The 12,853-nt window shown below is 37.8% G+C and overlaps 1 protein-coding gene across 4 annotated transcripts in view; it reads left to right on the forward strand.

Annotated features, from left to right (window-relative positions):
• The window catches only part of LOC128021553 (PH and SEC7 domain-containing protein 3), a 106,693-nt gene continuing 93,840 nt past the window's right edge, over positions 1 to 12,853 (forward strand). Inside the window, exon 1 of one of the 4 annotated variants that reach the window (XM_052608847.1) lies at positions 1 to 450. In XM_052608847.1, coding sequence (XP_052464807.1) covers positions 328 to 450 — 123 coding nt within the window. In that variant the 5' untranslated portion in view covers positions 1 to 327. Of the gene's footprint in view, positions 451 to 7,014; positions 7,137 to 12,853 lie in introns of those variants that run through there. The other 3 variants (XM_052608843.1, XM_052608844.1, XM_052608846.1) reach the window with 3 other exon arrangements.

Consider the following 12,853-nt stretch of genomic DNA (forward strand, 5'->3'; position numbering starts at 1 on the left):
TTCCTCCATCCAGGAGCAGGAGCGGACACTAACGTCAGGAATCCAGAGATCAAACCTAAACTGAGCCCCAAGCCTCTCGTTCTTCCTCCGGTTCCTGTGATTCCAGTCATCACCCGCAGCAAGCCGCGGCAGCCGCACACGAGCTGGGTGCACAGTGCCAAACAGAAAGAGGAAGCTGGTGCTCAGAGCAGAGCAAAGGAGAGCCGGAGAGCTGACAGGACGTCTTTTCTGTCTGCTGTCATCGAGCGGACCTCAAAGCTGTATGGATACACACCTGCACTGCATCCCAGCTCCTCCAGGGAGACACCTGCCACCGAGTCTGCTGGAATGACATCACATCCAGATAAGGACGGCGGCGAGACTTCAACACTGACGGCAGAAGCACAGTCTGTTGCAACACAGACCGCCATGGTGCCGTCGGCCAGACTCAGACCTGCAGTTCCTGGGAAGGTACTTTTGCCTTTTACTAAAGCTGCTTCTCTCATACTAATCCACCGAACTGGAAACTCAGATATGTGTATGCATGTGTGTATCTGATGGGTTTATTAAGTTTGTTGACTACATATAACTGAGTGATTGATTTGCTTGTCTCGGCTGTTTTAGACTGGTTTGAAGAGAGCTTCTTTGGGATTTGAGCATGCTGGGGATTGTTTGTCTCTCCACCCAGATCGAGTGATTACAGCTCATATCTGAATCCCATCTTTGCCATAACTCACATTAAATGGACTAGAACCATTTTTCATCCTCCTATTTTACTTTTAAAGAGTTGGAGACTTGTGCAATGGCACCAAATCTTATTTGGACATTTAATTTGTGCTTATAATGAGAGTGAATACATAAGAGTGAATGTTATTGTATAGAGTTAATATTATGATAAGTGTCATTTACAAAAATATGTGACAGAGTTTGTCACTTTGATCAAAATAAAGCAGCACAGAGTTATTAAATTAGAAGAATACAAGTGAACTGAAGCATGGAAATAAAGTACTATACAGGAAAAAACTAGAAACACATAGAGGTGGTGATCACTCAAATACTGATGATTAATAAACACAATAACACAGACACTTTTATCCGTGCATCATACAGTGCATCTAAGGCTTTCATATCGTAATGCCCCAGCAGTGTCCTGAAACTATTATGGCTGTAGTTTCTCTGGGTTTTTCAAACAGTGTTCAGTGTTCAATTTAGCAATATCCTACAAATAAATCTTACATGATGATATATTTATTACAACAGCACAGCTGTGAATGTGACACTTGCTTTTATAACTTCATTAAATAAGAATGTTTCAATTATTATTATTAATTTACATATTAGATCAAATGTGGAAAGCACGTTTGGATTGTTTTTCCTCTGTAAATAAAAATAGTCTTCAAATAAACTAAAGAATCAGGCTCTGGATGTCCAGAGCATCACACTGTCCTCATAAAACTCCTTACAGTCCATGTTAAAGGAAAGAAAAGATTCATAACCCGAACAGATCAGAGTCTATGAACCATTTTGCCACAAAAAGACAAGGGATAGAGCAAGTATGAAACCAGGAAGCTGAACTTTGGGCCTTTCTGATAGTTACAAACTTGTATTTGAACATCTTTTACATGTTCCTAACTTTAATTATTCAGACACTTTCATCCAAAATGATTTACAAGCGTGGATCATTGTAGGTCAGAGCAGTTTACTAGGAACCAACAATGTATTTAAAGTACACTGTACCAAGTTTAATATCAGTCAAGTCTTAACATTTTTGAGTATATATCTAATTATTTTTATTTGAAATAATCTAAAATATATTTTTTCATTTATTTATATATATATATATATATATATATATACACACACAAATACACACACACACATATATATATATATATATATATATATATATATATATATATATATATATATATATATATATATATATATATATATACACATATAGATATAAATGAAAAAATAATATTTAAAATAGTTTATATATAACTAATTAAATATATATCAGATGTATATAACACTTCATTTTTCTATATATTTATGTTTATAATTTCATATATATATATATATATATATATATATTAATAAAATCATTACAATTTAGTAGTTGTAGTTGACAAATGGGCAGTAAAATGCTTTTTTTCTTTCTTTCTTTTTTTGTAAAAGACCATTTTTGAAGAAAAAACAAATATATATATATGTAGTTTGAAGTCTGCTGTTTGAGATAATTTAAGGGGTCACTAACTTTATCAATTCTTTCATTGTTTTTTTAAAACATTTTTACTGAATTGTCCCAGTAAATCTGTTCTATGGTGTGAGTGACATAGCAAAAATTAAGAAAAAAAAAAAACTCTTAATAATATATAAATAGAATCAGAATCAGAATGAGCTTTATTGCCAGGTATATATGTTCACATACGAGGAATTTGTTTTCGTGACAGAAGCTCCGCAGTGCAACATAACAGCGACAGAACAAAAAACACAATAAGGAATAAAAAATACACAAAAATAAAAATAGGAATGACAATATACAAATTGAAATGAATGGCAGGTGTATTACAATGAGCATTATGTATGTACATGTATATTATGTGCAAAAGATTTAAGTGTATACTAAGTATGTGTGTTAGATAAATAAGTGTATGTGTATATAAATATAAAGTGTAGTGTGTTCCACAGTTATTATCAGCTGTTCATAAGATGGATTGCCTGAAGGAAGAAACTGGTCCTGTGTCTGGTCGTTCTGGTGCTCAGTGCTCTGTAGCGTCGACCAGATGGCAACAGTTCAAAGAGGGAGTGTGCTGGATGTGAGGGGTCCAGAGTGATTTTAACAGCCCTTTTTCTCACTCTGGATAAGTACAGTTCTTGAATAGATGGGAGAGTTGAACCGATGATTCGCTCAGCAGTCCGGACTACCCTCTGTAGTCTTCTGAGGTCAGATTTAGAAGCTGAGCTGAACCAGACAGTTACTGAAGTGCAGAGGATGGATTCGGTGATGGTGGAGTAGAACTGTTTCAGCAGCTCCTGTGGCAGGTTAAACTTCCTCAGCTGGGGAAGGAAGTACAACCTCTGCTGGGCCTTTTTCACAATGGAGTCAATGTGAATGTCCCACTTCAGGTCCTGAGAGATGGTGGTGCCCAGGAACCTGAATGACTCCACTGCAGTCGCAGTGCTGTTCATGATGGTGAGTGGGGAGAGTGCAGGGGGGTTTCTCCTGAAGTCCACGATCATCTCCACTGTTTTGAGGGTGTTAAGCTCCAGGTTGTTGAGACTGCACCAGACAGCCAGCTCTTTTACCTCCTTTCTGTAAGCAGACTCATCACTGTCCTGAATGAGGCCGATGAGTGTGGTGTCGTCTGCAAACTTCAGGAGCTTGACAGAAGGGTCCTTAGATGTGCAATCGTTAGTGTACAGGGAGAAGAGCAGTGGGGAGAGGACGCAGCCCTGGGGAGCTCCGGTGCTAGATGTGTATTTTCCCAGCCTCACTAGCTGCTGCCTGTCTGTCAGGAAGCTGTTGATCCACTGACAGATGGAGGTGGGCACGGAGAGCTGAGTTAGTTTGGGCAGGAGGAGGTTTGAGATGATCATAGCATGAGAGTATTTCTCTTCATTCTTAGCCACTTATTTTCATACACTGTTATTTATTTAATATGAAATCATGAATAGCGTAATTTTTTGGACATTTTCAAAAGAAACTTGGATGTCATCCGTTCTAAATTGCGGAAAATGATAACATTTTCAGATGAGTGTTGATTTTTTTAAAAGATATTTTGAGATATTTTTACATCAAATCTATGCTTCTTTTGTGGGGTCACACCATGCATGATACGCTAAAGTTATTGCTTTAAAGAGAAGGTGAGAAGTATTACATTAAAGTATTTCTATTTAACTTTGAACATGTCAAAGGAGAAAGTTTAATTTTGATACAAACAATATCAACATGTTTTTTTTTAAAAAGAACTAAAAATTATTTTAATCAACAAAATTTCATCATTTAGTCACTTAGTCAATCAGAGTTTTACTGAAACTCCCCGCTGCATAAATATGTGTAGCACTCTCTTCACTTTACAGAGGAAGAGGGCTCTGGGTTCGTAGAATATCTCTATAAACTGATCTAATTTCAACCAGCTCTATGGATAGATTACTTCACCTGTCTCTGTGATCTGTAATTAAACAAACAAAAAGACTGAGAATTAACAAAATGGATCCTTTAATTTTCTTTAAGCCTAATGAAATGTGATCAATTTAAATAAATGTGAGGAAAACTTGCATCAGTATGAATTAAATGAAAATAAAATTACATTCTTCAAAATGTGAATTTACTTGTCTTATTTCAACTAACAATGTAACCCTGGAGATGTATTAGCTTTTAAACATAAAAGTAAAACAATTAAGCCTTCCAGAAATGTACACAAGACAGATTTCGTGGGAAAATCTCACAACTCTAATGATTTTTCCTACAGCATTCAAATATGAAAAAAAAAAGAAAAAAAAACTTGTTCACACAAATATTCGACTGTGGTATTCACTCAATATTCATAGTTCTAAACACTCATTGGTACAATATTTACCCTATAGTTCAAACACAAACATTAAGCGAGTGTTTTCTCTTAATTAAATACCATTCTCGTTCAATGTTCAGCAACGGTATTCACTGGGCCCAGACTCAATGTCAACCGAAACTGGCAAAAAAAAAAAACACTGGTTGCAGGCCTGGACGGTGCTTGGGAGCGTTGTGGCATTAAACAAAATGCCCCTTCACTCGGATGAGCAAGTATAAACAATGTACTTACGAACCTGTAGCGATCCTTCAGTGTAACTCAGTCCGATTGATCCGCGAGGAGCAGAAGAGAACGGAGCAGATGAGTAGATAGATGAGAATGCTTCTCCAACGTTGTCAGCAAAACAACGAGCGTCTTAGGAACTTGACTAGATGAGGAAATCTAGCATTGTCCAAGGGCCTCAGTCTCTGGTTAATGATCCATCCTCCCGCGATGGACAAACGCAGCACACAAACTGAGAGTAACTTGACTCATTAAACGCACATAATGGTGTGCGATCTCGACAGTCCCTCGATACTTCAGTTCGTAACGGTGACGAGAGAAAAACTACACTTTAAAGAAACAGCGAGCAACACTCAGCGTGCACATCTCAGCAGATCTTTTTTTTCTCTCTCCCGAACGTTCCAAAGAAAAAACTCCTACGCCCCACGTTCAACCCTTCCACCAATCACATTTTTCTCTTAGATGATAGGCATGTTACAACACAAATCAGGCTTCGAGCTGAACACAGGTGAACACATCAAGTTAGATAAACTTGCATTGAAGCCACGTTTTTGCTGTGTCCAATTCACACAAACTATATCGATTTCAGAACTTTATTTAAAGAAAAAAAACTAACAAACAAAAGTTATTAATATTGTGAGCAACAATTAATATTGTTCATTTTACCAGGGCTACATATGATTGATATTCAATTATTTCATCGTAAAAACAAAGTATCACATTTTATTCTTATTTTCATGACATTTTATTGAAGTACAAGTTTTCTTTGAAAACATTTTAATTAATGTAATTATTGCAATAATAATTAAATAATTAAATAACAATTTTCATTGTTCTTAAAGAATTTAATTATTTAAAAAGCTTCTTAAAGAGACAGTGGTGTGTCACAACGATGGACATTATCTGTCCCACCGGAGGTTGCTTCAGCCTTTTGTGTCACTTTATGACCTTGCTATTCCAAGATAAGCTGTCATTAGCAGTTAACAAGACACATTTGCATAATTTTAGATGATTATTGTGACGAGTGGGGCGGGGCCAAGAGATGTGGGAACGAGCAAGGTCGGTAGAGTGATTGGGAAATGAACGACACCCACTACCGGTCTCGAGTCCCACAGGGGAGATGGAAGGATATAAAACTGGAGCGAAGACAGTGAAGGACGAGAGAGGACCAGGCCTGGGCTTTTAGTTTATGTTTTGCTTTTTATTTGCGCGCATCAGTCGTCCGTGAGGGGCTGATGCACTGTTTTGTGTTTATTTTGGATTATTAAAATGATGTTTGATGGTGCGCCGGTTTCCGCCTCCTTCTTCCCGATGATTATGGAGTTAATATTATTACAATTATGTAATATAAAATGCAGTTTTTAATAAAAAATTAAATAAAACTATTTATGGGTGTCTCACCAAAGGACAACAAACGTAACACTTCTACAGTGGTTCCAAAAAAGTTTAATATTTGAACAGTTCTGAGACAAACAGATCAAGGGCTTCACAGGGGCTTCATAACATGACCTCGAATGGGCCCTTCAACTAAGTAAAGCTGTCTGAGGAACTGGCCCATTTAAAATCAGGGTGTCACACTGGAGGACAGGGTTTTCAGTGATAAAATGTATAAAGATCCTATGATTTTACAATTATAAAGATGGAAAAACATTTTTTATTGCAATTTACTAAAATATAGCTACACTTGAAAAATTATGCCTGAGGTATTTGATAATACATTTATGCTTTTCTTTTTAATTTATAAAAGTTGCAATTTACTGGAGCATGCTTGAGACAGTCACATCATACAGTAGGACAGTTTTCAGATATGGCAAAAAAAAATAAAAAAAATAAAAATAAAGGCAGCTATTGTAACAACAGGCCCATGTATTGGACAAATATATATATATATATATATATATATATATATATATATATATATACCATTTACTGCATTTTAAATAATGAAAATGATTAATTATTTTCCTTTTTTATATATGTGTGATATTGTGTTTTTTTTTTTATTTTATTTTTTTTATTTATTATATAATAATAGATTTAGCCAAATATTATATTATCACATTGGCCATGGCCCTAAAGAGTTGGTTTGACAGAAAAGCCCCGGATATCCTCATGAAGATTTAACATCTGGATTTTAAACAGATAATGCATGATGATGACGTCTGAGGTGTATGAACCTGGAAAACATGTGTTCGCGCGCACTCACGCGCACAGGACTGTACCAACTGAATCTAGACTGAGGGGTCGAGACACACACACACACACACACACACACACACTACTGCTCTTACACTGAGCCGAAGGAAATCACAGTGATGCTCAACATCCAGATTTACATGACTGTGAATCATTCTGTCGGTGAGTCTCATTGTTTGTTGTCCTTTATTCCAGTGTTTTGCACGATTTCCCGATAACTGGATTCACGCGCTTTCACTTCTGCAGCAACGTTATTCTCTGTTTTTGTGTCACACATTCAGTTTCCTTCAGTCATTTCATACACGTTTGTGTGTGTTTGATAAAAAACACACTTTAAACATGTTCACTGTTTATTTTTGTAGCTGCAGCGCTCGTTCACGTCTATTCAGTGAAGCTAACAGACTTTAGCACACAAGGGGAAATGAGTGAAAATAAATAAATGAGACTCAAACAGTGATGATGATGATGATGATGAAGAAAACATGGTGCGTTTTTTTAAAAATGTTTATTTACACTGTTTTTATTTGTTTTATTTTTTTGCTACGTCTTTATTCAGGACAGCTTTATTGTTTTCTGGCTAGCGAGATGAATGATGAATGGATATCCATGGGATGATGCTTTGTGTTAGACCTTAATGCATGTTATAATAGTGTAATACTAGTGTAATTACAGTACTAATAGTGTAAATTAAAGTAACAGTGCTGAGTTACCACAGACCCTCAATACAACCATCACTGGTGCTGTTCTGTGTTCATTGTCTGCTCAAACCATCAGTCAGCTGTGATTCAGTGATATTTGGTCTCGGTTGTAAAGCTACTGTCCTGTCATGTGTTGTCACAGCCTCAGTCCTGAGGTTTAGGGTTTTGGCACAGTGGTTCTATTTCGGATGAAATCTGCCATCTCTTCATTAACCACTATATGATACACAACACCACAAGACCTGAACGTGAAGAGGAGGAAACACAAGTTGTTGTTGTTGTCTCAGAAATATTTAGTCTAAACACCAGCGTTTTGTTCTTATTAATACTTGCATGATGTTACAGTTGTCTTGTGCACGTGGTACAGTTGTAATGCTTTTATTGATTTAGTTTTGGAAATGTACAGTTGATTGGTCTGTCACTTGACCTTTAGATCTGCATTGTCTTATGTTTGTTGACATTGGACAAATGTATGGCTTGAAGTGTCTAAACAATGTATCATACCTTACTAAATAATAAGTATGGTAAACAATTTAGTATGAGTAAATATCTATGAAGAATTGAGCATTAAATGCAAAATTGTACTCTTATGATTAATATGGTTAATATTTTCATTATTAAAGGTCTTACACCTTTAAGAGTGGATTTTTGATGATAATCAGTTTTTGTGTTTATAAATGCACTTAATGTTGCAAGCTGTGCTGATAATATTGTTTTTCTAGCAAAAGTGTTTATAAGAGTCATAGAATCATGTTTTAAATATTATTAATCATCAATAAAGATTTAATAATTAGATCATATTTGTGAAAGGGATGTTGGCTTGTGCTGCAAAAATTTGGTAAAAATTTCCATTTGTTAACAATAAAAATACTTCTAAAGCGTATCTTTTAGTTAATGTTGATTTCAACGTGGATGAGTGCATTATTAAAATCAAAAGTTGCAACTGTTAATATTTAACGGACCTGAGCTAGCATGAATTAACAGTGAACAGTTGAATTTTTTATTAACGGTCGCTAGCAAAGAATAATAACAAATGTATTGTGCATTGTTAGTTAATTAATGCATTACCTAACATTAGCTAATGGGTCTTTATTGTAGTGTTACCAAAAATTTGTATGGCTGTATTTGCCTCATATCTGCTCAAAGAAATCTGCAAACTATTTGGGTTTTTAGAGATTTAAGCATACTCTAAAGTAAAAATGATAAATGAATACGCTCTATATTGGATGTTTTACCAAACTAGCCCAAATATTTAATAAACAAATAGTCAAAGGACAAGAAAGTGTAAGCATTGGAGTTGCAACAGTATTAGGCAAGTCTTTGCTGTGTCAGAGGAATTTAGGGTTTGTACGCTCTTGCATCATGGTCTCTGGTTGCATGCCACAGTTTTCCCCTGCATTGACAAAACGGTCATTTAGCAGATGTTTTCTCATCCACAAGCAACTGACAGTAAGAGCACAGACCCCATGGACTAACCTGACGCTTCATGTCTTGCTCAGGGCACAGTGGTGATTGACGAGCTCAATAACTCTGCAGTCAGGCTGCATAATCATGACAAAAATCATAATAGGTGATTATTTCCCTTGACACTGCGATTACAATACAGGACCTATTCATTTGAACTGATATTAACAACAGCAACTGCATGCCATGTTTTCAGGCAATGTGGAAAACAATACCCAGCCCTTAATTGTGCATGAGTTGAATCTGCCGTGCAGGGGTTGAACCTTTGACCTTTGAATTGCTGACCCTTTAACCACTATACCATCATCATCCTATAATAAAACAATGATGCATGTTATTATTAAACAGCTGTGTGATAGCTGTATGTAAAATAGTGTTTAGACAACAGCCTCGGCTCTACGGTTGCTGTTTGCATAAATGGCTGTTTATTTCCATGCAGTTATAAATGTGGTCAGATAAGTGCAGCAGTGCTGTGGTTGTCCTGAGCTGAGTCTCTGGCAGTGGGTTGATTCTCTCAGGAAATGTTTCCACCTTAGCAAATGTTTCCAGTGTTTTTCCTTACTGAGAGCTCTGAGAGAGGCATCCCACTGAATGACTTCGCTGTCAGACTTTACTCATAAATCGCTGAAACTGGAGGCTCATAATTTCCTAAACAGTTTAATACAGCACTAGTGACTTAGAATAATCTCACATGCTCAGTAATGTAATTGATGGAAGAACACAGTTTGTAATGGTCAGCCAACACAAAATTTTAACTAAAAGGGTTCAGTGAACTTGTTGCACATCAGGGTGGGGAGAATTATCTGACGTCATCAAACAATCTTGGAAAGCATATTAAAGAAAGTGACTATTAATTTATTATAAGGCGTCTGAAACAGTGGTGTTAACAGAGATAAAGAGAGTCGTGTTGTAGTATTATTGAGTCATGCCATCTCTGCATGGTGACCATCATTACACACAAACACTAGTGCCTCTCATTTTTAGGGGAATTTTTGCACCTGTAAGTAATGCTAATAATCAGCCTGTGGGCAGTTTTATATTAAATGCTTTTGCTATTTAAAGTTGCAAGGAGTGTGATGTGACAACATTTTTGTAATTCTTATTTTTATACATGCAGCTTTCATGAGCTCATATTAACTAATATAACAAATGTGAAAATAGGTGCACTACTCTCTCTTCAAAGTTCAAGCTTTATTAATAAAAAAACAGGATGTTTCGGCCATCCAAGGCCTTCATCAGATCGCTGATGAAGTCATGTTTTATTAATAAAGCTTGAACTTTTAAGAGTGAGTTTAAGAAACAGAATACATGGAATATTATTTAGTTTTTAAAAAGTAATTATTTTAAAGCTATATTACTATTTATTATTAATAAAGAGCAAAAGATGATTAAATAAACTTGAAAGAAAATCTGACTAACACTTTACATTTAAGTTCCATTTGTTAACTAAATTTAATGCATTAACTAACATTAACAAAGAGTGTACCTTTGTTGACATTAATTAATAAAAATACAGGTATTCATTTTTAGTCCATGCAAGCTCAGGTCAATTAAATAACATTAGATTTTTATTTTAATAATGTATTAATAAATGTTGGAATCAACATTAACTATGATTAATAAATGTTTAAGAAGTATTTTTCAATGGTAGTTTATGTAATATAATGTAGTTAAGTAATGATAACTAGTGGATCCTTATTTTAAAGTGTAAGCAAATTCACACTGCACAGACAAACCCCAACACACACCAACACACATCAGCACACACCAACACACACCAACACACACCAACACACACCAGCACACACCAACACACACCAACACACACCAACACACATCAGCACACATCAGCACACACCAACACACACCAACACACACCAACACACACCAACACACATCAGCACACATCAGCACACACCAACACACACCAACACACACCAACACACATCAGCACACATCAGCACACACCAACACACACCAACACACATCAGCACACACCAACACACACCAACAGACATCAGCACACACCAACACACACCAACACACATCAGCACACACCAACACACATCAGCACACACCAACACACACCAACTCACATCAGCACACACCAACACACATCAGCACACACCAACACACACCAACACACATCAACACACACCAGCACACATCAGCACACATCAGCACACACCAACACACACCAACACACATCAACACACACCAACACACACCAACACACATCAGCACACATCAGCACACACCAACACACACCAACACACATCAGCACACACCAACACACATCAGCACACATCAGCACACATCAGCACACACCAACACACACCAACACACACCAACACACATCAGCACACACCAACACACATCAGCACACATCAGCACACACCAACACACACCAACACACACCAACAGACATCAGCACACACCAACACACATCAGCACACACCAACACACACCAGCACACACCAACACACACCAACTCACATCAGCACACACCAACACACACCAACACACATCAGCACACACCAACACACACCAACACACATCAGCACACACCAACACACACCAACACACATCAGCACACACCAACACACACCAACACACATCAACACACACCAACACACACAAAACACACCAACACACATCAGCACACACCAACACACACCAACACACATCAGCACACATCAGCACACACCAACAAACACCAACACACACCAACACACATCAGCACACATCAGCACACACCAACACACATCAGCACACACCAACACACATCAGCACACACCAACACACACCAACACACACCAACACACACCAACTCACATCAGCTCACACCAACACACACCAACACACACCAACACACACCAGCACACACCAACACACACCAACACACATCAGCGCACACCAACACACACCAACACACATCAACACACACCAACACACACCAACACACACCAACACACATCAGCACACACCAACACACACCAGCACACACCAACACACACCAACACACATCAGCACACACCAACACACACCAACACACACCAACACACATCAACACACACCAACACACACCAACACACATCAGCACACACCAACACACATCAGCTCACACCAACACACACCAACACACATCAGCACACACAACACACATCAGCTCACACCAACACACATCAGCACACACCAACACACACCAACACACACCAACACACATCAGCACACACCAACACACACCAACACACACCAACACACACCAACACACATCAGCACACATCAGCACACACCAACACACATCAGCACACACCAACACACACCAACACACATCAGCACACACCAACACACACCAGCACACATCAGCACACATCAGCACACACCAACACACACCAACACACACCAACACACATCAGCTCACACCAACACACATCAACACACATCAACACACACCAACACACACCAACACACACCAACACACACCTACACACATCAGCACACACCAACACACATCAGCACAAACCAACACACAGCAACACACACCTACACACACCAACACACACCAGCACACATCAGCACACACCTACACACATCAGCACACACCAACACACATCAGCACACACCAACACACACTAACACACATCAGCACACACCAACACACATCAGCACAAACCAACACACACCAACACACATCAGCACACATCAGCACACACC

Source organism: Carassius gibelio, chromosome A10, assembly GCF_023724105.1.
Source record: "Carassius gibelio isolate Cgi1373 ecotype wild population from Czech Republic chromosome A10, carGib1.2-hapl.c, whole genome shotgun sequence".
In the NCBI taxonomy this organism is placed as follows: domain Eukaryota; kingdom Metazoa; phylum Chordata; class Actinopteri; order Cypriniformes; family Cyprinidae; genus Carassius; species Carassius gibelio.